The sequence below is a fragment of the Pezoporus flaviventris genome, unplaced genomic scaffold (assembly GCF_033815535.1).
Source record: "Pezoporus flaviventris isolate CSIRO_AGI_PZ_B2104156 unplaced genomic scaffold, CSIRO_AGI_Pfla_v1 ptg000006l, whole genome shotgun sequence".
NCBI classification, from domain to species: Eukaryota; Metazoa; Chordata; class Aves; order Psittaciformes; family Psittacidae; genus Pezoporus; species Pezoporus flaviventris.
In genome coordinates, this window is record NW_026892554.1 from 3241477 (window position 1) to 3269462 (window position 27986).

The 27986-nt window shown below is 48.5% G+C and overlaps 1 protein-coding gene and 1 long non-coding RNA gene across 2 annotated transcripts; one reads left to right on the forward strand and one right to left on the reverse strand.

Annotated features, from left to right (window-relative positions):
* On the reverse strand, positions 1–27960 carry PLEKHO2 (pleckstrin homology domain containing O2). The gene is made up of 6 exons (XM_061446637.1): positions 27661–27960; positions 22795–22947; positions 16499–16615; positions 9131–9235; positions 6619–6717; positions 1–4674 (listed from the first exon to the last, which is right to left on the reverse strand). Exons 1-6 carry the CDS (start codon positions 27667–27669, stop codon positions 3436–3438), a joined length of 1722 nt encoding a protein of 573 aa, XP_061302621.1. The 5' UTR covers positions 27670–27960; the 3' UTR covers positions 1–3435.
* LOC133265809 (uncharacterized) lies at positions 18825–22795 on the forward strand. The gene is made up of 3 exons (XR_009742118.1): positions 18825–20651; positions 21296–21444; positions 22659–22795. It is a non-coding gene; the product is annotated as an uncharacterized LOC133265809 (long non-coding RNA).
* Positions 27961–27986: the final 26 nt, after the last annotated feature.

Sequence of the window (27986 nt, forward strand, 5' to 3'; positions counted from 1 at the left end):
TTGATATTTAAAAGGGGGGTTTATTGCCAAATCTCAAAGCTCTTTACAAGCAGAAGACAAAGTGCTGCCTTTCCACGGGCTGCAGCAGCAGCTTTTCACATGGACATCCACACTTGCTTGCTTGCAAACTCACTTCCTTCCTGTCACAGACACATAACCTGGTGGCACAGCACACAGCACAGACTCACACCCCAGTGCTCCATGCCCAGAGGGGTTTCAGGCACAGAACCCCAACCTTAGTGCAGCCAGAATTAGATGGAAGTTGAAATGGAAGATTAAAGGAAGATTTAAAAGAAAAGTGCATGGTGGCAGGGTGTGCACTGAAGATGGGAGTTGCTGTGTAAGGTCAGAGGTGCCCAGCACTGCCATTTTCAGAGCAGCATGTAAAAACAGAGGGCAGTTGCAGAGAATCCACTCTCCAGCCCTAGGCAGGGCCTGCCTCATGATCAGAATATGAAGAACAAGTGGGAAAAGTGCAGAAGGAACATGATGTTTTTTTTTCCTGCAAAATCCAGGTGAATCTGGCTTACATCTGGGCTAGACATCTTAGGATAAAACTTCTAACCCTATTAGAAAAAATAGTTAAAAGCAAAGAGTCTCTAATATAGCATTTTTAGCAGTAGAGTTACTGGGTGCTACAGAGATTTCACTTAAGTTATACCTATTTACAAGACATAATACAAATCTAGTAAGTTCTGTTAGTACAGCAATTACAGTAACTAGCTGTAGCTTGTAAAGTGATTTAACTTGCCCATTTCCTAACAGATACAGGGGGTTTTATCTGTTAAGAGTCTTACTGATGAGTATTCATTAAAATGCCAGACATTTATTCATTGGAATATTTGGTATTAATATAAAAATATACAGTAAATATAAGCACATCCTGTAAGTTTGGCTGTAACAGATAGGGATATCTGGGTATTTTCATCAGCATTTTGCCAGATGAGTATCCACAGAACACACTGCCACAAGAAAACACCCATGAGAGCAAAAGCATTTGTATATAATTTAGGGGATTGAGCTATCCCATAACCTGTTTTCATTCTGGGTTTTCAGTTCCAGGCTTTGATTTACTCATCCTGGAGTTTAGGACTGGCTTCAGCATTGGGATATGAACCTGTACCCAGAGTTTGCCCTGGTTTGTGTATATTCCTGTTAGTGTGAACTGGTTTGTTCCCCATCGAATTTCTCTCTTGTTATAGCAATGCATCTTGCCGAGCCTGCCTGCTCTCTGAAGCTGATGCCCTTTGACTTCCAGTGCACACCAGGTTCTGACAGCTCACATTCATACCACACAGTGACTGGTAAACAAAAGTGCACATGCAGAAAAATACATTTAGATAGCAGATAGGCACTGAATGTTGTCTGTGTTGTTAGCCCTTGTCCTGACTATGTCTGGAAAGGTGAAGAAGATCCATGGTTCACATTGAATCTACAGCAGCAAATGACACAGATCCGGAGTTCGCTCCAAGCTGTGAGCCTGGAAGTGGGCTTAGGATGTAGGAAACTTTTTGTCTCAAAGCAAAGCTTTTTGGCACCTGAGCCCTGCGTGTTTGGCTGTGTAGAACTTTCCACGTGACAGAGTAACAAATGAATTCCCATGCACTATCTATGGCTGACTTGGGAGGGGGAAAGACCACTGAAACCAAAGCTAGTTTAAGAGGCAGAAGCATCACTTCTAGTCACTGCCTGTGTGCCTGGCTCTGGGTGATAAAACCAGGATATTTGGAAGCCCAAAGGCAACATTTCTGTGCTCAGGCCTGAAGTGCCCACTGCCTACCCTAGGAAAAGGCTCGGGTGAAGCTTTACTGGGCTGCTGCTATAGGGGGGTGTTTGCAGCCCACTGCAGCCTTGTGCAACCTGGGATATTATATAAGACAGAAGAAAAAGAGATGGGTGAGCTAAGAGGGCAGTGCTGGCAAATGAGAGAAGAGCTTAGGTGATGTGTGTCATTCCTTAAAACCACACTGGGAAGATCACCTTTTTCCATGCTTCCAGAGTCTGACTCAAGCAAGAGAAAAGCCCTTTGGGCTGTCATATGATTCTCCTCAAAGCAACTATAAAGAACAGGGGAGGGGACTCAGCTCAGGTACAGTGTACAGCAGTGCTGCAAAGACATGATTTTATCACAGCTGTAATCACTAAAGACCAGGGGCACTGTGGTTGCTTTCAGCAGTTGGGCAGGAAGCTGAGGGAATTCTGCAATGCCTTCCTCAGACCCTTCTGTAGCAATGCATTGCTATTTTTAAACCACTGGGACCAGCCCCAAAGTTGTGCGTGCAAAATGCCTTTCCCCCCATGTATTCCAATTCTGTGCCAAGCCATGGCTCTCAGGCTAGCCAGGACACAGCAGGTAGAGGCATGTTAAATAGGAAGAGGGATCTCATCCAGACCCGCTGCCTGATGTGCATGCTCCTGTCAGTTAACATCCCAAGACACCATAGAAAGCAAGCCTACAGCTAAGGGAACACATATCCCTAAAGCTTCTTAATGGCAGCTCTCTTAGGAAGCTCCTGGGAATCTCCTGGACACAAGCTCTCCAAATGCCTAGCTCATTGTTCCCAATAATGATGAGGGGATTCAGAGTTATCAGATAGGAATGGTCTTCAATAATAAATGTGTGGTGCTGCTACAAGACCCTCCTTCAAAGGCCAACTGTAATCTCTTTGCCTCAAGTTCCCTATTAATGAAACAGGAACAATTAATACATGCCTGGCAATGATGCATTGGGACTTGCATTCACTCACAGTGCTTAGCTCACCTAGAGGTCTGCAGAGCCAGGCTCAGAAGAGCCTTCACACAGCTGCTCCAGATCTGAGGATGCTACTCATAGTCAGGAATTGGCCAGTGCTGTTTGCCTCTGTGTGAGGTCACTTTTTAACTGTGGATGTGGTTTTAGAAGTATCTTTGGAGAAGATTAAACCATTTATCTTTACATTCCTGGATGTCACGGGGCCAGGTGGGCTGGGAAACCTCACCAGCAAGTGAACAAACACTGACTACATCTATCCTTGAATTATTTAACTGGGAAAACCAGATGGGTGCCAGTGTAACCTGGTAAATACAGACAGACAGGGGCTTTTGCTGGAATGGCCATTCTGCTCCTTTCAAACACCTGGCTTTGATTACCAGGAATTTTTAAGGCCCAAGCCATTGAAAGGACTTTGGACAGAGTCCTTAAAGAGCATTCACATTTCTGAAACTGTTCAATGTCCTGTAACCTTCTGCTGTGCTAACACGATTAGATCCACGCTGGTATGTACAACATGAAGAAAGAGAGAAAGAGGCTGTAACTGAAAGCTCAGTCCTGTCCCATACACATGGTGTGTGCACAGCAAAACATCACCTTTTAAACACTGGCCTAGCAACGGTACAAATCGTAAATGGCAAATGTTTAGCTTTGTTTTGGAGAAAGAAATCTCTTTGAAGAGTATGTCAGGGTGCACTTCTCCTATAGAGAGTCACTAGATCCTTTTGCTTTTCTTTCTGTTTCTGTGTTGCTTCTTTTTTCAGTTCTCCAAGACCTTTAATTTCTTGCAAAACTTGTGTAGCTTGCCGAAGCTGTTCTACTGCCTCGTTGAGCAATGTCTCTGCCATCACTGGGGGTCCATTCCCCTCCTGGGCCTGTTCCAACCCTTCACGTAAAACCTTCTGCAGAAGTTTTTCTGCCTTTTCCCTTTCGTTAGCCACTTTCTCCTCCATTTTAGCTAAGCATTGATGGGAATCCTTCGGGAAAGCTGGGCCTGGATGTGCTCTCTGTGTAGTTTTGGAATCAGACAGCAAGTCTCCCAGAGAAGAACTGCGAAGTTTGACACACAAAGTGCTTTCTACAGACTCTTTCTTCTCAACAGCTGCTTTTATACTCTCCTGGTGTGCTTCTGTAGCTAAGGAAGTCTCTGTCTCTTCTGCTGAAGTTTGCTGTTCCTTCTCAGCAGAGGTTCTCCCATTTCCTTCTTCAGTTTCAACTGCTGGGGATGTGAGCTCTGCTACATCACTGTCTGCAATCCCATTTACTGGGGGCTTGGAGCTGCCAGACTCCTGGTCTTCCCAGCCCCCGGATTCCAGGTCTCCATGGCTGGAGTTCATTGTGGCTAGCATTTTTTCTGACAGAACCTTAGGAGGGACAGGAGGCTTTGCAACATCTTCAGCAGCAATCTCAGCAAGGCTGTCTTCACTGCTGTCTCCTGATGATTGCAAACCTTCTGTGGTTTTAGGCTCAGAGACTGGTTGGTCCCAAGCTACTTTTAGCTTGTCTGGTATGCTCTTAGGAAGAGGAATCGGAGCTTTTGCTATGCCCCTGTTGCTGAGCTCAATGAGGTTCTCTCTGTTCTCCTCACTTGTTGCTTGGGATCCTTCCACATTCTCCTCTGGGCTTACAGAGTCCTCTTGCTTGCCATCTACACTGTCCTTTGATATTATGCTTTCCTTAAGCTTCTTATCTGGAGGCAGTGGAGGAGTCAGAGGCTTTTTATGCTCCTGGTCAGGAACACTGTTCTCTGCATCTTGGTTTTCCTTTGTGCCAGTGGGTTTTGTAGGTGGCATAGGTGGTTTTGGAGTCTCTTTCTGAGGTGGCTCATTGTTGTCTTCAGTGACAGTGGAAGCAAAGTTTGGTGGTCCGTTGTCTACTATATCCAGATCTAATCGCAGGATGCCATCTGATGTAGACTTGGCAGCCTGAAATACAAGAGAGAACTTTCTCAGTATCTGCCCCATCACCAATCCTGTGCTCCATCCTTTAACTTAAAAGTGCCAGAACCCCACAGCCAGCAAGGCAAGCAAGGGGTTGCTGCTTCACACAGCCATCCTGTTTAATCTGTTGACACTGCAAGAAGAATCTGACTGATAACAGAAATGTTTACTACCTCCTTTGAGAAGAATGTCTCAAAGCCTGTTGCACACTATTCCTGGGTTCTTCTGTTGGTGCTGACTCCCTCTACCCCCATCATTTACAACATACCTACCCGAAGCACACCTGCTTTCTGCTTTAGGGACTGTCATATTTTAACTTGAACATACAAACCAAGCTGATCTTTAGATCATTTGGCCAGGGATACTGTTGTAATACCATTGTCTTCTGCTTGCTTCTTCCAACCTGATGTCATCCCTGTTTTAATAGGGCCAAGCCTCAGCTGGCTAAACCTCCTTCAAACCACAGGCTGTGTGCAAATCACTCTAGCAAGGGGAGGTCCTAAAAAGGATGGACTTAGTAAAGATGTTGCAGTGTGTAAGCTCCCCAAGAGGGAAAAATACGGTGACTTCCTGTGTGAGGGAGCCCAAAACCACACCGAGGCGTAGCTGCAGCCAGGGCCAGACTCCTGCAGTGCACAGAGTTTAGTTACAGTCTCTCTTTGCCTTTCCAGCCCATTAGAGGGATGGAGACAAGCTGCATCCTGGCAGCTTGGCCCTGCCCCATCCTCACCTGCCCTGCTTTGATGCTGAAAAGCATCGTTCATCCCATTTCCTTCACGATACTGCAGCCAGCAGCTGTGATACACATCTTTCTGCAGGCTCTATCCTCTCCCTTTCCCCTCGTTCCTCCTTCTGAATTCGTAAAGCCAGTTTTCCCTGAATTTGGCTGAAGGTGAGAGGTCTTACAGGTATTAACCTTGGAGGTATCTTGTGAAAACAGTGAGCTGGGCACTGAGAGATCTTTTTGATGCTTAGGGAAGGGCTTCCTACCTTACCCAACCCATATTAGGCAACAGAGAATCCGCACTTCATCACTGCTGTGACTTTTGTCATGTTTTCTTCTGCGGTTTTCTGGAGGAGTGGATGGGAATCTATGATTCATTCCCATGCGTGTCTCCAGAAGAGACATTCTCCCTCCATTTCTATGCAAAGCGAAAAGTCTCAGGGCATCTCATTTTCTGCACGAGCGTCCTGCGTGCTGTACAGAGACATAAGTCAGAGCCTTGGAAGTCTGAAGAAACTTGGTTGAGATTAATGCTCTGCTACAATATCTATCTGTCTGTAGCAACTTCGCCATAAATCACAGGAATCAAACACTAGTAAGAACTTCTCCCATGGAAAGGAACTGTAAGTTTATTTTGTGGTGGTTTTGCTTCCTTTTCTAAGTGACAGCTCCACAGCTCCAGAACATCAGTTACAAGTAGACAGGTGAGGCCATAAAACTGCCTGGGAGAATAATGTATTCTGTTTCACACCTAACAAAAGGGCTTGTAAGCTTGAAAGCTTGTCTGCTTTTTCCAGTTAGCTTAATAGAAAATACAGCTTCTCCCCACAGAGCGTGCAGTTCTTCTGCCTTTACACCACCGTGGCTACAAAACCATCGCTTCCTAGAAAATAAATCTAGAAGCTTCATTTCCTTCTGATTGCACTGACTCTATAATGGCTCCCCCCAGATGGTGAAGCAGCTCGTGAGTTATGGAAAGCTAAATATATCATAACATGTTGCAGCAGCTACAATCTATGGGAACCTGAGGCTTCCTCAGAGAGGTCCTGGTGCAGGCTTTCCTTGGAGGAAGCTGTTTCCCTGTCAGCTTCTTCCAGGCTGTCTGTGCCAAAGGGGTTTTCCCTGGGGTTCTGTAGCTATGTGGAAGGAGCAGCTCTTGGTGATCCCAGCTGGGGAGATGGGTCACGCCATGGGGATGCACTTACCTCCTTTAGGTGGCTTCTCGTGGGTGGCCTGCGTCCTTGGGTCATTTTCACTCTGTCCCGAGTTACATGGTCCAAGGAAAGACTCTCGTCTACTTTCACCTTTAGAAGGGGGAAGAGGAGGGAAAGAAAGAAAGAAGAGCGTCATCAATTTCTCAAGATATGTCTATGAAGGTCTCGCTGTCACACATGAAGGGATGCAGCATTGGGATGACTTTCACCACTACAGTCTTTCCCTCAGACCTTACACAGCCTGCCTGCAAAGCCCTGCACATACATGATGGATATTTAAGGTGTCTGTTCTGTATAGAGCTGTGTTTATCTAACAGACACTCCAAAGCAAAGCACCCAACCTTCAGAGGTTTGCCATGGATAACCTCCCCTCTACCTTAGGGGCAGGGCAGGAAGGACACAAGGCAGCTTTGTTGTCCTCACTGCAGCCCAGGCTTGGCCCAGCTCCTGCCTGTGGCAGAGCCCAGCACTGAAATTGCTGTTGCCATCTTAGAGGTGAAAGCTCATTAATAATCGTGACCTGACTGTGAACTGCACCAGCAATGCTTCTTTATAGACCTTCCCTTCTACAGCTCTAATGACGGCAGGATGCTGAAGAGAAGGTGTGAGCAGTGACCTGGATTAATTGCAACTCTAGCTGAATTAACAAATCTATTTCCTGGAATCAGATGAGGAATCCACTGCCTCACACATGTGGGGAGGGAGGTCTCAGCCCCTGGCAGGTATTTCTCTGTGCTGGTTCTGTGACCACCCAGCCACCCTGTGATGGGGGAAAGCTGGAGTCTCCTCCATACAGAAGTGCAGCACCAGTGAGTGGGGATGGCGAAACATCAGTGTGTCCTTGGTTTGCTGGTCTTTGTACAATCAGAAAGATAGCCAGGGTGAAATAAAGATTTAAAAGGAAAAATGGGTCCCAATCCCTGGCTGATATGGCAGAGTGGGTTTATTGGTCTTTCAGAGGAGAACAGCTAATCCAAGCCAGCTGAGAGCTTGACCCATTAGCTTGTGCTTTAAATCTGGGGTTTGATCCTTACTGGAATGAATGAGAATTAGAGGCTGGCTCCCTCTAAGAACCCAGGTCCCCATAAGGAGGATAACCCCAGGCTGTGGCAGGGAGGTGACCTGAGATTCCACCTTGCCGTGGTGCTGAGGGAGTGTGCAGAGCTTGCTGCCCACTGGAGAGCCATGAGCTGGGCCTCTCCAGGTGCTTCATTACAGCACATCACGTCTTCCATCCACTGAAACATGGGAGCAGACCTGGCTGTTGAGCTCTCTGCTGCTGGGTTTTGTCTGCTCAGGCTGCTGCTGGTCCCTTTAATTCCACATGATGTTTCCCACTTGGTCCAAGGAAGCACTACATCCCACCACCAGCTGAGTGCCATTTGCCTAGGCTAAAAAGAAGCCTCTCCTCCTGCTTTTGCCCTGTGCTGAATGAAAGCAGAACCCAGGCTCTCAGAGTTCACATCTCTAGCACCATATCTGCAGTGCTTTGCCCTTTCTCAAAGCTCTTACTCACTCTTTGGTTTCCTTTGCTAAACAGATCTTGCTAATTGCTTTCTTCCCTCGTTATGCTGCCTGCTCCTTCTTGTGCCATTCCCGTGATGGTTTTGTGCACTTCCTTTCAGTACTGAACCAACTGCGGAATAGATGCTGCTCCTCTGCTTTAGTTGAGGGCTGATTTACACGCTAACTGGGAGCAGGGCAAGGCTGCTCAGTGCAATTTTCATCCCTCCCTCTGTGCAGCAGGATGGGAAGAGGATTTGGGAGCACAGGTATGCTGGGGCCAGCTGAGAGGCAGGCAGGTTTGGCCAGGGCCATGGAGTAAGTTTCCAGCAGGCTTCTCTCCAGGCTGAATAGCTGGTGGACTGAGTCACTTCAGAGTTTTCCAGTATTCAAGACTGGGCTATGTCCTAATCAAATACCTCCATTTCCAGACTGCTTGGTGCTGTGGATCATGGCAGCGTGGGGAAGATGAGTCTCTCCAGGCTGCAGCCCCAGCTTTACACAGCTCAGCACTGCAGCTGCTTCCTGCACCAGCCACTTCCATTGGAAGAGAACTTCCATGCACTCGCCGATCCCAAATCCACTGAAGCCCCCAGACCATCTCCCACTGACTTTGGTGAGTTCTTGTGTCCCATTGGCCTCTTGAGAGATGTTAGCTCTTAGCAGCACAGACCATCCCTGTAGCACGCCATCTACTCAGCTGCCCCTGCCTCCCTGCACCTAACCCTGGCCAGGACAGAGATAAGGGCAGCAAGATGTAGGAGGGTGCAAATGGCTCTGTACAAGTCCTGCCTTCTTGAGCTAGGAACTGAAGAGGCTAAGAGCTCCCTAGCCTGTGGGGAAGCAACCTGGCCTTCCTTGCACACCATCTTTCTCCTTTCTTTGACCATGGCTGGAAGGACAGGGAGCATGGGGCTTGGGCAAGTTCTGCTTTTGGCTAAAACAGTGGATAAGAACTGACACAGAAATAGAGGAGTTGTTTGAAAACCATTTCTCTTACCTCATCAAATACTTTGTTTTTGCCTCTATTGATCCCTTCATTAAGAGCTTTTATCCACGATTCCTTTTCTTCCAGAGTTGGAGCTTGAAATTTGATATCATGAACCTGCAAGAGCAGAGAGACAATTGTTGTCTGTCACGACCAGAGAGGCAGCTCTCTGTTCTCACTTCAGCTTCTCTATAACAGCCAGCTCCAGCCTATGTTTAAACTACAGATTCCTTTGTGCTTTGGCAAGTTCTTCACTTCATAGTTCCCATGAACAGGACTTTGTTATGCTCAACAGCTTGTTGCTGTAGTTTTATTTCTGCAACTAGTAACTAAAGTAGTAAGAAAAGAGTTTCTTCCTCTGCAAAACACTCAGAATAGCTCTTAGAACAGCAAGTTGTATGGTCACACTGTGTATAGAGTTAGATTGAAAGTCCAAGGCATTTTGTGTTGGTTCAGATGCAATAAAGTACTTTATCTCCAACTCCCCCACAGGCTGCAAGCAATGGGAAGGCTGCATGCAGAGGGCTCTGCCTGCTTCCCTGTTTCTGCAGTTCTGCAGAACAGAACTGATAATGGAATCTGGGGCTCTGACCTTGGCTGCAGGAACCCCAATTCAGCTGAGCACGAACATGATGAGACGTAAGGGCAATGTAAGTGAAAAAATTCATTATATCTTTTTCTCTTTGCAAAGAAATTCAGCAGTAAATGCTACAGGCATACACACTCTGGGGTTTGAACAGTTGTCCTAAGAGGAAGGGAAGAGTTGGCCATACTAGAGGGAGCTGGCAAGTAGCATGGGACACAAGTGAGGAGGGAGCGATGGGTGATGGTGTGGCCTGTCCTCCAGCCAGCTCTCCCCTTCCCCCAGGGCAGTCCTATGGCTTTGCTCAGTGTTTGGGATCAATTCTTGACCACAGCAGGAACAATAGTAGGGTGTTATTTATTTCACTGCTGTGTTCTCCAAGCACCTCACCCATTATGTAGCTTTGCCCCAGCATACACTTCAGGTGAGAGAAACATCATCGTCACATTACAGGTGGCTCTACAGCTAGCTTGGATCCAAATAGCTCCATGTGGTGCCCTAATCCACGCCACGCAAGAGCATGGAAATACTCTTTGGTAAAGAACATCATCAAAGTTGCAATATCAAGCACTTACAAATGAGATAATCCCAGCACTGCTGGACAGTCCTAACTCAGCCTGCAGTGCATGTTCCTCCTAGCACTATCCTTAATGACGGGCAGCACGTCTTACTGAGCTATCCCATTGTGTGTTCTGTCTTCATGGGTCAATATGTCTTATTGATCATGCTCTGCCCTGAAAACAGAATTACTGATTCCCCTGACAGTCTTTTCTTTGCTGTTTATCACTACAGTATCTGGGGGCTTCACACATTAACTTTTCAGAGCAACTGAAATTAGCTGCCTCTTGCAGGTGGGGAAGTGAGTTACAGAGAGGGTCATTCAAAACCTATACTAGCGGGGTCTCGTTTGGAATAGTTTTTTTGGGTGTTTAACATCCTATAGGTATTCTGCACTTTCCCTGTTGCCTTCCAAAGCAGCTGTAGTCCCAGCCTTCTTGTAAATGAGGCCCCACATCCTGAAATCACAGCAGTGTCTCTGTAAACCAGGGGCTATCTAAAATGAGGGGGACAAAGCTAATAGTGACTGACAGTCGAATGCTTTTAGCAGCTCCTTGTTTTGCTATGGCACAACAAAGCGGCAACTGTTTTGGGTCTCAGCAACTTCTGAAGGTGCCATCAGAAATTCTGCAGAACTAAAGCCTGGTCTCCTTACAGCACTCCTGCTGTTCAGCTAGAAACCCACTGCCCTTCCCTTCTGCATCTATTCCTCGCTTCATTGCCATAGTTTTACATTTACACATCACAGCAACAAAGTGCCAGACCCTCACACCCAGCACGGCAAGCAGGGAGTTAAGAAGCAATTTGGGGAAAGATTATTTACTCAATTAGTTTGCACAGAAGGTGACAGGACCACATGTCTTCCTGAGAGCTCAGAGGAGAGGTTAGGGCCTGAACCAGAGCCCTCTGGAGAAAGGGCCCTTTGTCTGGAGTGCAGAAGGGCCACACTAACCAGGGAACCTAAGGGAAGGCAAGGCTCCAAAACAGAGCGACAGCCAGGTTTTGTTTTAGTCCAAGCAGGCCTGTTTTGATGTGTGCTTAAAAACTCTTTTTGTTTGGAAACAGTTTTGCCCCAAAGCTTTCTGATTATAAAAGCTTATTAGAAAGCCCTACTTGTGAGCAGCTGAGCTGCTGCACTGCCTGGCAAAGACCTGGCAGCCTGCACCAGCGTTTAGAAATCTCTGTACATGTTGTTCGAGGGAAGGATTCCTGCCTCACTTCAAGCTTCCTCTTCCAATGCCACTTTCTGTGCTTCATTCTCCCGAATAAAGCTTCTGAGAGTGTGACTAAGTGCTGGTGTCAGCAGCCCTGCGGCCAGACAGAGCGAAGCCTCGGGGGATGGTTCATCTTTAATGAGAAGCTGAGATGTCCCTTTGGCATGCAAGCCTCTGCCCCACAGCACAACACAGACCTACTGCTGCGGCCACCAAACACAACAGATAGTGAGGCAAAGGGACTCATGGGGAGATGCTCCTAAGGCAGCAGCAGGAAGATGCAGGAAGTTTCCCAAAGGACTCGGTGAGGGAGGACAGGCAGCACCCTGTGTGAGACCCTGCTCTCTGCAGTGGGGCAGTGAAGACAGTGCCACCACTGCACTCTCTGCTTGCACAAGTCCCTGGGGGTGTGACACAAAGGGGAAGCAGCCTCAAGGCTCACAGCAGCTTCCTCCCAGTATGCTGAGCTATCTGTGCTTGAAAACTTTTCTCTCCTTTTTAGAACAATACCAACAGATAGCAAGGAACAGTCAGGCTGCTGGGGCTCTGAGGCTGGTGCTCGGGATGCTGCCAGCCACAGTCTCTTTGTTACCTTGCAGGCCCTTGTCTGTCTGCATTCATCTGTGACTCACATTTTCAGCCATGGCACTGGGAAGAGGAGACTAACCAGGAGCAGAGTGGAAGCTCTCTATACAGCAGACAGCTGCAGAGCACAGGCAAGAGGAGCTGGAGGCGTTCTCAGTCCTGCCTGCCGCTGGGTACACTAATCTGAGATCCCCAGATCCTCCACAAACAAGGAATAAATGAATTTTTGTCTGTATTTTTACTCACTTGGGTATTCGCAGATAGCAGAGGATGCACCTGAAGGTGGATACTCCCCACAAAACAGTAAGCAGGGTCTGTTCTCCAGCAGCAATTTAAAGTAGAGAGTCAGTGACACCACTATAAGAGGGCGGAAGGCAGGGTAACACATTTCCTTGCCTTCTTGCTAAGCCAGCTGAGACTGAGTCATGCCTTAAACAACAGCTTGGTGTGCCAGGAAAAGCTGTCATGGCTAAAGCTAATGTGATAGTGACCATTGTAAGCCATGAATACAGACTACCCAATTTACTGTCAGTTAACCCAGAGCACAGCACGGCCAGTCAGCTCCTGCTGAATCACTGGCTTAATGTCATGCAACAAGAGGCTCACACACGGGTCAGTGTCTGTGACAGCAGCAAGCACAGTCTCCCCGGCTGCTCCATGCTTTCTTGAAGACATCAGTCTCCTCAAGCAGTGGCAGTCTTATGGCTATGCTGACCCTGCCTTCCAGGAAAGAGAACTGTTACTGTGGGCGTTCTGTTGTGCCATGATTTAACAGACAAGCTCTGGAGAACTGAGTAGCTGCAGTTCAAAACCTTTACCAACACTAGCTCTTCACTGAGTAATTCTGTTAGATGGTGCTGATCTGTGGTCGTGGTGGGGGACAGAATCCTGTGCTTGCTCCTCAGCTGATTTAGTGCAAAGCCGGCTTCAATTCAGTGGGGCTGGAGTGTGAACTGCTTGTGAGCTGCTGGTTTAGGTGTGGGAAGTTCCCTTCTGCTGGCTTTTGGTACAGGATGGTCACCTCCAGCAGGAGCCAGAGCAGAGCTGGGTTGGTAACACCTTAAACTACCCAAGAGTGTACCAGAGTCTGCCAGATGTGAGGTCATCTCCTGCCTTCTTCTACATGACTTCAGGTTAGATCCTGGAGGGAAAAGTGGAAGCCAAGGGACTGTCAGTTAAGGGATTCTTGTGGTTTTCTGCAGCTAACCCAAGAGCTCCATCATCCCTGCAACTAACACAGCATCTCTGCCAAACTGTCAGATCCCAGGAGCAGCCTCCTCCATGCACAGGGCAAGCATGCCTCAGTGTGATCTACTGCACCTTCCAGGCTGGACCCCTGCTGAAGGCAGCTGCAGGTACCTCCACAAGTTGACTAAGGGAAAAATAAGCACTAGAGGTTTCCACCTCTGGCTGCAGGTGTGGAGTTTGTGTCTGGTCACACTAGGGAGGGATGTGTGGGGAGCTGCAGCCCTTGCTCCTGGACTCTTTCCCTTACTACTACCCTCCTTCTTCCCACTCTTAAGACCTCCCTGTACATGAAGGCTTTCAGACCCACTGAATACCAGACTTGTGCTAATCTCTTTAGTCTCTAGGCAGTTTACACCAAGCACGATTTCCACTGCTTTCTGCATCATAGGTATGTTTTCAAGTCTTCAGGCCAAGGCTGCTGCTCTTTGTTACCGGTTCAGCTCTCTGCATCCAACAGCTTTCATTTAATTGCTGTGGGCAGAGTGAAGCATTTGAGATTTCTAAGCAGAACGAGTCTTTTGCACACTGCCAGCTTCCTTTGCTAGAGAATCAAAGCTCAGGGGGTAGTGCTTTCTTTCAGTTCCATACCAGTGCAGGCGTGTGACATGCTTATATTGTCACAGCTTCACAAAAGTGTCATCCTTGTGAACAGGGCAAGCAGAATCTGGGGTACATCCATCAAAGACTAGTGTTTAGCAAGGCAACTTATTTATTTGGGTGCTGGGGAGGGACTCTTCATTAGGGACTGTAGTGACAGGACAAGGGGTAACAGGTTAAAACTTCAACAGGGGAAGTTTAGCTTGGATACAAGGAGGAAATTCTTTCCTGTTAGGGTGGTGAGGCACTGGAATGGGTTGCCCAGGGAGGTTGTGAATGCTCCATCCCTGACAGTGTTCAAGACCAGGTTGGACGAGGCCTTGGGTGATACGGTTTAGAGTGAGGTGTCCCTGCCCATGGCAGGGGGGTTGGAACTGGATGATCTTAAGGTCCTTTCCAACCCTAACAATTCTATGATTCTATGAACTTTAGCTGCTGAGTAGTTTTAACTGAGCAATTCATCTCTGCTCTTCAAGAATATCCCATCCAATATTTAAACTGGGATTTCCTTACAGCTAAACTGGGCTCCCTGTATCCAAGAGGGAAACTTCTGTTTGCACAGTGAAATGGAAATGACCTTTCCTAGCTTGTTTGTAAGTCTCACAAATTCATTGGATTTCTGCATTTCTAAGCATTCTGCTCAGGAGAGGGGGCAAAAAAAGCCCTAGCAAGATCTGGCAGGGCTTGGCCAGCCAGCTCACAGGGTGATTTTCAACTGAGGATGGCAACAAGCCTCCCAAATGGAGAATGTTTAGCTGATATATATCGCCACAGCTGCAATTTCAAAACAGAAGAAGGACAGTTGTGTACATTGGCCTCCTAATTGAAGCCTGTTCTAACATCTGCCAAAGTATGTTGTGTGTCAACACCCTCACCAGCTTCCCAGCCAAAAGGAGGGTGGGAGGGGAGCTACAAACAGGGAACTTTTCATTTATAAAAGCCCTTCCTTTCACCAAAAGAGCCTTATAAAAAGTAGCCTCTATCTAGATCTCCATTTAATCAGTGGCATGCAGAACAGAGGAACTGTACACTTGCCAGCATGGCAAAAGGATGAAGTTACCCTTTCAAGGCACAGTTTGGGCTTATGTTTCTCCTAGCAAGAAATGAAAGGTTTAGGAACAGGTCTCATACGCTGTGCTGATTCATGTAGCAGTGCAGACATACACAGCTATTACACTCTTCTAAGTAACATACTTGCAGATAACAATAATTCCTACTGTGCCACCCATCTCTGAGCACTGAGCTTTTATTCCTGTCCCCAGGAACAGGGGTGCACTAGGAGTTACGGTGCCACCCCCTAGCAAACACACCAAGCCTGCCGGGGTTAGCCACTTCTGATGGAAAATGACATGATTTCTGATTAATGAAGTTACAAAACAAACACTAAACCTCAACTCAGACTGGGGAGACTCTGCCCCAGGACCGGGTAATGAGCAGGAGCTCACTAGTTCAGGGTGCGCTTTTCCATCACTGTGGTGCATGGCGCTTAATATTGGTTTTCTCCTTCATTGCAAAACAATCATTCACCTTTTCTCTCCACCCCACCCTGGTCCCTGTAGTGCTTTGGGGCAAGGCAGTCTTGTTTTGTTGTTCTGAGTGAAGTTTAGCACAATGAAGCTCTGAACTCAGCTGAGGTCTTACTATGGGAATAAACACTAAGTGACTGGAGTGAAAGAGTAAGCAGCAATGACAACAAGGACTAAACAATCTCCATTTATTTAAACAAACTGGAGATGGGGGAATGCAGGCGTGGTGATATTTTTGCCTGTTCACTTTCTTATGGAAAGGAGTATATTTTGTCCCTCTCAACCTCTCAGATTTACACAGGAAGATTTGGGAAGATCTCTTAGGCCAATAAAATAACATTGCAATTAGAAGTAAGTCAAAGTGCGATGCTCAAAGCAACAACAGAAGCATCCTAGCCCATAAAGGTCCTGAAATGGATAGCGTGTAAACAGGAACTAAGGAGAACATCCAAAGATGTGTAGTGATGATGAACCTGCATAGGAAGTAAGGCAAGCGTGCCCTTGCATGCAGTCAGGGCTCAGATGGATGTATAGCTTCTTTGCAACACCAACCTGGTTGTAAGGTTCTGGATCTAACCAGAGGCTGTGCAGGATGATAAAAGATGTAGAGTTTCATGAATTCTACAAAATAAATCTTTTCTCCTAGGAACTGTTTGGCTGCAAGTAGCTTTGCACTGAAGTTTCTCAGATCAATGGTTCCAACTCCAGGAGCAGTCTCCTTACATGGATCAAGATCATTGATTTCACTGGAACTTGGGCAAAGCTGCAGCATCTACAGCTGGGACATGGAAAGTTCCTTGTCCAGAACACATGGGGAAACATAAGGAATGGTCCTTCTGCAATGCTCAGGGGGTACTGGAGGAGTAAAATGGTAGGGCAGGAGAAACATCAAGAGGAAAGAAAAGCCTACAAGACAGTAGCGTTCCTCCTTACACGCTGTACACCATTCACAGTCATCTCTCCCAGCTGCCAAAGAGCCAAATCTCAGTCTTTCATCTGCTCTGAGTGCAGCTGCCTGGGAACTCAGTTGGAGTGAGCAGACTGGAGGTGATGAGAAAGGCAGTCCTACCTTCTTACCCGGGGAGCGGATCAAAATGAAGCGGTTCTTCCTTTTGAGTAGCGCTCGCACCTCCTGGCACTTGTCATAACTCTCCAGTTCCACTGTTTCTATGCACTTCTGCTCATCCTGCAGAGAGGGAATGAAACATTATGAATAGAAGCCATTGAAATCAATCATATACCATCAAACTCTGCATGTCTTCCTTTTGCATCTGTTTAAAAGCTCTTCTGCCTTAAAAATAACCTGCGTGCAGACAGCAAGCCCCCATAAATCAGGCTGGCATCTCACTAAGGAAACACCCTAGTCTGTAAACTACAGGACAATTTGCAGCTAGAGGTCCACAGTGGCCAAGCAAATAACATGTTGTGGACAGTAACACTACCTCCTGCTATCTCTGTTGGGATCTGCAGCCAAAAGTGAAACTCCTTTCTTCCTACAATGAACACAGGAGATGTTATTCTGGTTTTTCACAGGGAAGATGACACAAGTATCATCATGGTCCAGGCAGCCCTCTAGGATGCCAGAGGCATAGTGGAGATAAGAGGGGAGCCCTGCTACCACAGAGCTAGAGCAGGCTGGTCCTCACACACCGAAAAGGTCAGCAGAAGCCACGTGCAACTGGGACACCCTCCTCTTGCAGCCACGTTTTGAGCTGCCCAAGTGCTTAGGACTGGAAATACAGTCCCATACAGCCAGCAAAACTGCGAGGGCCAGTGTCTCAGTGGGGTATATTTATCTCTGGTGTATCTCCACTGATGACTGCCGGCCACGTCTTGGCTCGCTTCTCCCAGTAACATAACTAAAATTCCACACATGGTGCGTGGCTCAGTTCAGCTGCACAGAACCATCCGTAATAGGAATCGCAGCGTAACACTGCGCACACTATGTTCTTCATGTCTCAGTAGCCCAGAAGAGACCAAAGCTCCCCTTTGCTAACCATTAGACGAATAATCAGTGAGAATCACAGAGCAGTTCTTGCTCCAGTCAGCACACCTCATGAACCACCATTACCACCCTGAATTAACACCACTGGCCGTGACCATCCCCAGCCCAGGCTCTGCTCCCAAGGCAGCTTCTCATACCCGTCTGAGTTTGTATTTAGCAATTCCTGTAGCAGAGAAGGGGGTGTGGGATGAGGAAACGCATCGCAGCCAGGAAGCTGCTGCGTGGCTGGAGGCAGGGAATGGAGAGTTCAGAGGGAAGTGGGCTGCAGGGAATTTCCTCCCTTTACCGCCTGACATTTAAGTCGCTGTGCAGAGCTCAGGCTGTGTTTAGTTTGTTTTAACCCTCCTTCTATCTGGGGATGGGGGCCTGGCGGAGCTGATGTCGGAATGCGGAGCGAGTTCAGAGCCACTGAGGGATGTCTGGATCTAATTTAGGTTTATTGTTTTAATGACATTACTGTTTATTTCATTTAACACTGAGTAGGTGAACGTGACCAGAGAACCGGGAGAACACATACGAGGAGGAGCAGCTTAATCCTGCCCAAACCTAAAACCCAGCAGATAAAATCCTGCTGACGATACCGAGCCCTTTGAAGGCACAAGGCTCCTGCTGCAATCCTGCTGTCGCAGTGTCACTGCAAAAGGACCGGGATGGAAATAACCCCTCAGCGACCAACAAATGACAGAGAAGGGTGAGGTCAGGAATACATGCCTCGGGGATGGGTGATCTCATCCTGGCCTTTGGTGCACGACCGCCCACATTACAGCACTGCTGCACGGCCGGTGCGGTTACCAGCCCCGACGTGAAAGTTTGCTGAGCTCCTTCATCTCAGAGACCTGAACTTCTCAAGTTATCCTCTTTAGGGAGGGCGGGGAAGAAAGCAACCAGGGAAAGAAGAAAACTCCATGTCTGAGGCAAAGCAAAAGCATCTGAGTTCAGGGAGCACCAGAATGGGGCTTTTGTCTCTGTTTTACCCTTGGCAAGCAGCCATCCCCTCTATGTGACCCTACCTGGGTCACAAAGAGATCCTTTATGTTTGTCCTGCACCACTAAGATAAAGACTGAAAGACCCAACCCGGCTGCAGATCTCCAGGTGCCCTTCAACCTCCGGGGACCAGGAGGATACTCAGCATCACACAGAGACAAGGCTGCTTCCAGGGTCCTGTTCCAACACAGGCGTGTTAGACACATGTTCTGGACCAGCTCCTGCTCCATTTGGTCTCTAGTGTCCCAGAGAAGTTAAAGCAATCCTTTTATGCCATCCTGAGCCACAAATGTGTTCTTACTCAGTGGTCGCACCTCCCTGCAGCATACAGCTCACAGTTGTCCCTCACCTGATCAAGGCAGGGATTCCCTTCAGACTACCTTTCTCTTTACAGACTTTAGGGCTTGTTTTTTAAACTGCTTCTGTGCTTGCTGTAAGGGACAATCAATAAGACACTTAAAACCCTGCTACAGAAACCCCTACATTCATGATTTAATGCAGAAACCCAATTCCGTTAGCTATTCACGGAGCAGATGCTGCGACTTAACATGTATCTGTCTGTAGGCTTGGCCCTTAAGAAGAAAAATACCAAACACCTAAAAACATTAGAGCATCAACCAAAGAACCACACTAGGCAAACAGCTGCCTTAATGAGAAGCTGATAAAAAGGGGGGTAAAGACTCACTGAAACTTGTATTTCTATGAAGTATAATTTCCAGCAAAGGCCTCTTCAGTGACCCACATTCATAGGCTGTGACCCTCCGTTCAGTGCACAGTGTCTAGACTGCCTGAAATAATAATTCACTTCTCTACCCAAGGAGCTCAAAGTGTTTTAACAGATCCCTTTTGGGTATGTATTGCTTTTACCAGGGGCAAAATACAGATGTTAACGGCATGACTGTTAAATGCAGAGTGGATCCTCTGGTCTCTAGAAGACTCTTTGTCTAGTGGGGTTTTAACCTGTCAAATGATGCACTTCAAAAAATCCCCAAAACGACAAAAAGCCCAACTCTAAAACCTAAATATAAACCACTGTTTAAGGGGGGAAACCCCCAAACCCAAGAGTGATGCTCTCTGATCTATGGAGTGATGATACTGATCTGTGTAGTCTCTCTCCACAGGATTGCCTGTTCTTCCCCTGCTCGCTGGAGCTTTGCAGGGCCTGATTTTGATTCTGGCAAGAATATGCAGAAACAAGAAGAGAAAAAATAAACCCTTTAGAAAATAACCTGCTTGGTTCTGCGTGGGCCTGCTGCACGCATCCTGCCTTCCCAGGGACTCCTGAGCAGCTTCTGAAGATCCGAGCATGCCAGAGCTGTAAGTGTTCGCACTGATGGCTCTTTTCCTGCCGCTGGGGTATGTAATATCATACAAACCTCTTGCTTAACTGAGCCTTCACTCATGTGAGGGTGCAGAAGTAGGGTGCTGCAGATGGAGGCACAGCAGATAAGAAATGTATCTCCCTTCATTTCACATCCGCTGAAAGAAACCTGAAGCCAGGTGGGGTGACTTTCACCCCCCATCTGCTCCAGGTAATACAATAGCCATTTGCAATTCTCCTTCATAAACCAAACCCAAAGCCTGACTAACAAATGTAATAGGGAAAACACTCTCCCAGGACAGGTCAGGAGCACATTCCAGGAGATTGCTGTTGATGAGGATAAATACAGTACTTGTGTTCTGCTCAGACTGTACTTTCTGGTAACACGGTACATTACTGCCTGCATCTTGTGTTGGCCATCCCCACTGCTCTTGTTTTGCACACACAAACCTCAGCTACAAGTTCAGCCAGCCTCATGCAATTGCATAGAGAAACGTGCCTGCATTAGAAACAACTGTTGAAGGCAACGTTAGCACCTCTTCATGAGGGGCCTCAACACATGAAGGGCTCCAAGATGAGGGACCCATAAAAGCACAATGCGTCCAAGTCATTATCTCAGTTCCTGGAAATCTGATGGGCTCAGACCAGCTGAAATACTCAGCCTCTGAACCCGCCCTCCCACATGGAAGCTGACCTCCCTCCTGTTTAACCCACCTAGGTCTAACTCTAGGACACACATGGGAAGATGCTTGTATTCCTGTTGCCTGAAGCTTTATCTCCTTTCTTTTTCTAGGGCTCCAATTCAGCAAGCACTGAGCAATGCCAGTTTAAAACATTTCAGCCTGAGGGTGGTCTGGGATGCTGTGTTTGTCTTCAGGGTCACACAAAGCCAGCTTTCAGGTTCCACAAAGGTATGTGGAAAAGGTCCACCAGGAAAAATGGCAGCTTGAACTCCAGAAATAAAACCCACACTGCACCACAGCCTCTCCTTTGACACTGGCCCTTCTCATCTCAAAACCTTAGTTCCCCAGTTGTCAGATGGAGACAGCAACACTGCCCTAACTCATGTTAAAGGAAGATAAATACAGTCATAAAGGTGAACTGCCTCAATTCTGTAGCGATGGGACCCCTCCTGAGAGCAGAAAATTGCTATTTCCTTTAGTTCCCCTGTAGTAAGTCTGCACAATCACATGCTATCCTATTGTGCTACCAGATAATTTTGTAGCAATTTCCTCTCTTAGCCATTTGACTTCACTGTAAGCCAGTTTAATAGCCTATAGATATTAACATGATCCCTTATTTACAATAATGGGACCTTGTAGCTACTGTAGCTTACAGATGCAATTTATTACAGGAAGTTACCACAATCCGCAGGCTACCAGAAAATGTTCTGTCTGGTTGTTACAAATGCCATTTTCCTTGTTTAGATAATAAAATAACCCTTTAAATGATTGAGATTTTTCCTTCTTCTGAACATCTGTGAAAATTAATCTTACTTTAAAAGCCTCCTTTTCCCTTGTGGTAACAAAAGCCTCCATATATCTTGTTTTTAAAGGCATGCCCTTTAAAAAACCCTACGTCATGATGATAGAATTTGAATCTCTGAGTTCCTGAAGCTTCAGCTGGAGTCAACAGGTATCTGGGACACTGGGAAGCAGTCTGCAGAGCATCAGTGGTTTGCAGGACCAGGCTGCAGCTCTCTGTGTAAGAGAAACCCTTTCCCTGCTTCCAAGCTGCTCATCACCTGACAGTGACTTCTCATTCCATTGTTCTTGCACTCTTCCTGCCATTTCACAACTAAGAACAAACGCCTCCAGAAAGCTCTGGGATTTGGGAAGAGCAGGAGGGTTCAGTGTAAGGGAGGAGGCAACACCCTTTAACCCAAACTGTGTTTAACAAATCTTTATTAGGCAATAGTGTGTTTTTTAGAAAAGAGAACCAAAGTCACTGTCAGTCCTGGTCCTGAAACCATCGCAGCAATGCAGCTGCTGAAACATTTCCCCATTCTTCTTCCCTTGACAAACTGCACACGAAGCTTCACATTACTCTGGTCTTCTATCATCTTGACACCCATGAGTGACCCAGATCCCCTTGTGTCAGACACCACACAGACACGCGGTCCTTGTGCCGACCACGCAGTGACAAATCCTCCTCCATCCTGATGCACACACAAACTGCCAGCCACCATATACCAGCAGGGCTTAGTCTGACCCACCCCTAATCTCAGATGGTTGTAGCTTGTGCTCTGCACTCTAATTTCTAACTCTGGGGCAAACTCTGCTCTTGCAGAAGCCCCTTCTAACCCAGGAGCCAAGGGAAGAGCTCCCTTTGCAGCCCAGCAGGACCAGCCCTGCATTTTTCATTCTTCTAGCATGAAGATGCAGGACATATTTGGCTTGGCTCTTATTTCTCATTTGATTGGAAACAGCTCTAAATGAGGCCATGAACTTAAGGCATGCAATTTATCTAGGGAAGTCCAGGACAAGTCTCCCAGGGGTCCTTCGCTCAGTACTGGCTCAAGTAAAAGGAAAAGATGAGCCAAATCCAGACCGTGTCTCTGCTTAAGAAGGACAGCAAGCACTCACAATCTCACCCTGCATCCATCAGAGACTCTGATGAGCCTGGCTAGCAACAATTTGAGCTGCTTGAGGGGTGCCAAACAGCTGCAGAGTTGCCTGCCATTCCCTCAAGCAGCAGGTGGGAAGTCAGCCTGCTACAGTCCACTTTTATCCTTTAAACTCCAAAACCACACAGCGCATATCCTGCTTCCGCCCCAAGCTTCACTCCCTTTGCCTTCTCACAGGATGTCCTGCCCCCATTATTCTTCTTTGGCAATGGAACTGTCAAAATATTTACTGGCTAAAATATTTATACTATATAATATAACCTAAAATGCAGCTGCTGTCTCTTCTTTACAGCATTTACTCTTCCTGGAGATAACTGGAGAAGCCCTTTTGAAAGGAATGAGCTGGAGAGTAGAGTGAATAACACAGGAACGTGTCTCACCAGGGGCCTGGTCCTGCCCCTGCTCAAGACCTTCAGCTGTGACCGTACCTCGTCCTCATAGACCACGAGCTGTGTTTTCCGTAGCTGGATGTAACGATCCTTCCATAATCCCAGGAGCCCCCCGCTGCTTTTCTTAATCCAGCCGTATTTCTCTGCGGTCGGAGCAGGCTTTGGTTTCTCTGAGACTTCCTCCTTTGTGTCCTGCAAGGACAGAGAGGAGAAGGAATTACAGCAAAAGCACTTTCCATCCATTTAATCAGGGTCCTCAGAAAGCCTGCCCACAGAAGACCTCAGCGCTCACCGAATGTGGTCCCTCCCCACCACATCACTAGGGAAAACACTGGCATCTTCCAGAGGAAAACTCAACAAGATCCCATAGGATCAGGGAGTGAGGATGGACTCTGGCTACCCTGGGGGACACTGCTGAGATGGCAGCAAGACCACCTTGCTCCTCTGCTTCCCCAGTGGCTCTGCTCCACTCTCTGTGCAGGTACTCCCTGCTCAACCAAGTGCACCTTGAAAACTAGCACCTTCCTCTCCGCTTTGCTCCTCCAACTCTCTGATGAATCCCAGTGGGATGGATCCTGCTGGCATCAGTAGCAACACTCATATTTTAGCCCACAGCCACTTCTGTAAATGTCTCCTCTAGGTCTCTGTGTTTGGACAATGCCTTCAAACCAAATCCCATGGGCAAATCCATGGCATAGGATAGTTTGGGTTGGAAGGGACCTTAAATATCATGAGAGCCAAGACTTCATCAGAGCCACACTAAAACATTCCCAGAATGCTCCTGTGTGGTTTGCAGGCAGAGGAAAGGACCAGCAGAGAAGGGAACACCAAGAGAGGGGTGGTTTTAACTGCCCTGCCTTTAGGTCCTTGCTGTTTGTCCCAGCCTGCTCTCGCCTGTCTGCAGCAGCATGGGGAGCCCCAGCATCCTGTGCTGGGAGGCTGCTGCCTTTCCAGGCCTGGTAAAAAACAGAAGATGGATAACTTCCCTGCTTTGAAAAACATCAGAAATATCCAATATCAATATTCACGTCAAACAGAGACAGGAAACCTAAGCTGGGAGCAGGGGCTGATTAGCTGACTGCCTTCACCAGCAGACTTGGCTAAAGCTGAGTTTTCCTCCTCCCCAGTGCACTGGAAGAGCCTCTGCAAAGGCAAGATCCCCGTTTCCCCTCCCTTGGAGCACCCTGCTGCTCCCAACACCCCACAGACCCTCAATAAGCCTCTTTCCCTCGAGCAAGGCGAGGAGAATCCCTCGCTGAGCCAAATCCCCTCACACAAACACCTCGCCAACCTTGATACTTGTAAGGAGAGGCCAACCCCAAACCCTCCAGCCTCCTCTCAGGAAACCCACTGACTCTTCAGACTTGGTTTCCTCCATGTCCCCGTCTATAACAGCAGCAAATCCTGCTGCAGAAAGCCAGCACACCAACCATCCCCAAACAGCCCTCAGTGGCTGCTGAATGAAACCTTTTCTTATAGGAAAAAAAACCCAAACAAAACAAACTGGACTGGCTGGAGCTCAGACATCATGTTTCATAACATGAGGAAATCCCACATGCATGGAAAGGAGTCAGCGCTGGATGCTCCCATGGCCAGGACAGAGCGAATGTATCAGATGAGCTCCAAAAACTGGGAGGAGAGCCTTGCTAACAAATCTCTTCCCATGCACTAGATTCCCAATGAACACACCCTTGGAGAGCAGCTTTGCTGGCTCCAAAGAGGGAGCTCACGCCCGTAAAAGGAGGAAAAACACATTAAAGACCCCATGTATCCACGTTTATTCTGATCCCTGCTAAGAGGCTTGGCTTTGCAGGTAGGCTCAGGAGCAGACTGGGAGCAATACACTGAAATCATGTATCACCTAAAAGAAAACCAGGCGGAAACCTGCAACATCCTTGGTGCCATTTCTAGCAGTTATTTGTGTTAGAAACAGCCACAATACAGGATGACAGAGCACCAAGGAGTTTTCCGGGAAGTGAGGGGGCCTGTGTGGGGGTTTCTTTAAACTTGACTTTTTAGGTTGCCAGGAAGTTGTATTCTGTTGTGATCTGCGACTTCAGCAACTGCTGCACAAATATAGACCTGCTGGTTTCCTGAGCGAGCACCCTTTTGATGTCATTTTTAGATGGGTGAGCATGGACTTTAACCTCCCTCGGAGCAGTTCTGCATGGATGTAGCTGTACTAAGAGTTTATTCAAGTGACTCCAGACCAAGAGCTGCCAAAATGTTCTTACTCCTTGAAGGTTCTTTTTTTTTGCTTGGCAAATGAATTCTCGCTGTTCTTTTTCCCCACCTGGCAGAAAGGCTTTCTGAAATCACATGGCAAATACATCTATCCCTGGCCTCTCCAGGTGCTCTGCAGAGTGAAAACTACTCTGTCTCCTCTGGGTTTAAACTAAAAGTACCCGCTGTGAAGACACAGCACTTAACAGCTACCTCTGCAAAACCAGCGTGTCCCAGTAACAGGTTTTGTTGGAGCTGCACTTCCACACAAGGCAGAGCAGCAAAGCTAGGGCAGAGCTTGTCTGGCAGCCTCTGAGGCTGCCTGCTCCCCATGGGCTCTCTGGCCTTCCGAGGACATCACCTCTCCTCTGTGACACTGCAGGGTGGCTCTGCAGCTCACCCTGTCCACAGGCCACCCGAGAGCCCCGGCTGGAGCATCCACATGGGGGATCCGTGACTCTGAGCCTCCGCCTGCCCCAGCTGAGCAGCCCAGGAGAGGGAAAGTGAGATGAGATGGAGAGTGCTGGGCTCAGCAGATGACAGCAGCCACAAGGAGAGGGCTCTGTCCCCCGCGCTGCACAGGAGTCACCTGAGCTGGAGCTGCCTCGTACCTGCTCACTACTAGTCCTCACTACAAGATAGATGTGACAGAGCCATCTGTGTAAAAGCCCAGATGATGCAACCTGTTTGTTCTCATGAAAGCAAGAAGAGTCTTGGAGATGGTGCCTGACACCTTTGCAGACTATTTTTATGCCATCACTGCCTGGAATTGGCACAGGAAGGTTGGCCAGGGAATTGCACCAAGAGCAGGGAATTGTGCCCACCATTCTCAAATGGTGCAGCCCAAACCAGAGCATGGCACAAAGAGATGAGTTGCTGTGGTTATACCTCCTCAAGCATAGCTGAGTTATTCAGCTATTCAGCTACTCAGCTATTCCTTCCACAAGAAACACCAAGATACCCTTCCCAGGATGCTCTTGGGCTGGATTCATTCCTGATGCTGGTGTAAATCCATGAGAAGAAACCCCTTACATCAGCTAAGTGAGCCAGTGTAAATGAAGGAAGGACTGAGTTATCCCAACACTGGCTCATGCCAAAGGAATCACTCCCCAAACCAATCTGCAGGAGCCACTTTTGCAGTTTATACCACGATGGCATTTGAAGTGAGACATGAGTTTCAGACTGATGATGAAGAGATGACAAATCAGGGGGACAGGATGGCTTTTTATGTGCGTTAGGCAGTTTTTTCTCCTCTCCCCCTGTACTTTAAGGGCCCACAAGCCCACATACTTTCCATGTTTTCCAACACAAAATCAACCCAACAGTTGGATCACGGTAATGCTTTTACATGTAGGGCACAGAAGCATCTCACCCAGTTACTTTGCTTAAAGTGAGCAACTCCTGTGTCACACACTCCTCTCTAGCAAGGCACTGATAGACACCTCCCAGGAGGACACAACCTCCCTCTCCAGACCTCCACTGTTTTCCTCCCTTTCCACGTCCCCTCCAAGCCCGGAACTGCTCAGATCCATGTGAAGCTTGGGGAATGGCATCAGACACACACACACACACCACCCAGCATGCAAGCACTGGAAGACTCATTTATCATTACTGAAGAGCGGATGGTGAGATGGTTGCTGGATATTGGGGTGGGTGAGAAGCCCCTCTGGCCACTGGCTGCCAGCTGGAAGCAGTTTCTCTGCTGTGGATTAATTTCATGGATGCCGGTGGATAACAGCTCTAGGTTGCTACCGGCTTGGGCTGCTTTGCCGTCTCCCTGTTGGTTTAGGAAAGCTCTCATTCTTGCCACAAAATGTTGGGAGCTGAACTAACGGGAAAGAGGGGTAACAAGCCACAGCTACCAGCATCACATGCACTAGAGGCTGAAGTCCCGCAGCAGACCGCCCTACAGGGAGCTTGCTTTGTGCGTGAGCCGTAAAACCTCATTTAAGGAAAGGAAGCAGGAATAATTATATGGCCAGACAAGGGGAGAAAACGACCTGTTCAACTCACTAACAAATCTGTGGTGTCCTGATCCACACGGGGATGGATTACCGGGGTGTGAGCCCATGGACGTGTAAATCTACATGTGTAGAAGCACTGCTGCCCTTCTCTGCGTTAAACCCGTCCCAGCCAGACACGGAGGAGGAGGACAGACTCGGGGAAGGCTGCTAGGTATGTGGCCATGGCCAAGCTTGCGGTCTGACCGAGGCCCAGCTCCAGTACGGAAGTACAACACCCCAGCAAGAGTCAGCAGAAGGTGGCCTGAGCAAGCGTGGCATTTGAACAAGCCCGACTCTGCCAGCACTCGTCCTCCCGCAGCGCCAGCGCTCGCCCGGCAGCCTCACCCGGCCGGCTGGAAAGTTTAAATCCCAAGAGCTCCCGGGATGCTCAGCCCCGGGCCAGGGCTGAAGGCAGCGGGGGGGCTGCTTGGGAAGAGGGACCCCCATCATCTCCGTCTCCATTTCTGCCCCCGCCGCCTCCCGCTGTCGGAACGGGATCGGGGATGTGGTCGGAGCGGTCCTCACGCCCCGTCCCGGCCGGCAGCGGCACCGAGGGGCTCCCGTCCCTTCCCGGGGGTCCCCAACAGCCCCGTCCCTCCTCAGGGGCTCCTCTGCACACCCCACCTCACCCCATCCCATCCCGTCCCGTCCCGTCCGGTCCGGTCCCGGTCGGACTCACTTGCTCCATGGCGGGCCGGGGCCGGTCGCTCCTCGCCGCCCGCTCAGGGGCTGCGCCGCCGCCCCGCTGCCCCGCTCGGCTCCGGGCAGGCGGGCATGCCGAGCCGAGCCGAGCCGAGCCGAGCCTGGACGGGACGGGACGGGACGAGCCGGGTGAAGCTGAGCTGAGCTGCACCGAGCCGGGCCCCGCGGCTCTCGCCTCCGCACCAACTTCTCGGGGAGCAGCAGCAGCAGCAGCAGCGCCGGGTTTCCGGCGGCTCCGGCGCTGCAAGCGAGGAGGCGGGGATGCCCCCGCCGCTGGCCCCGGCCCCGCCGCCGCCTGGCCCG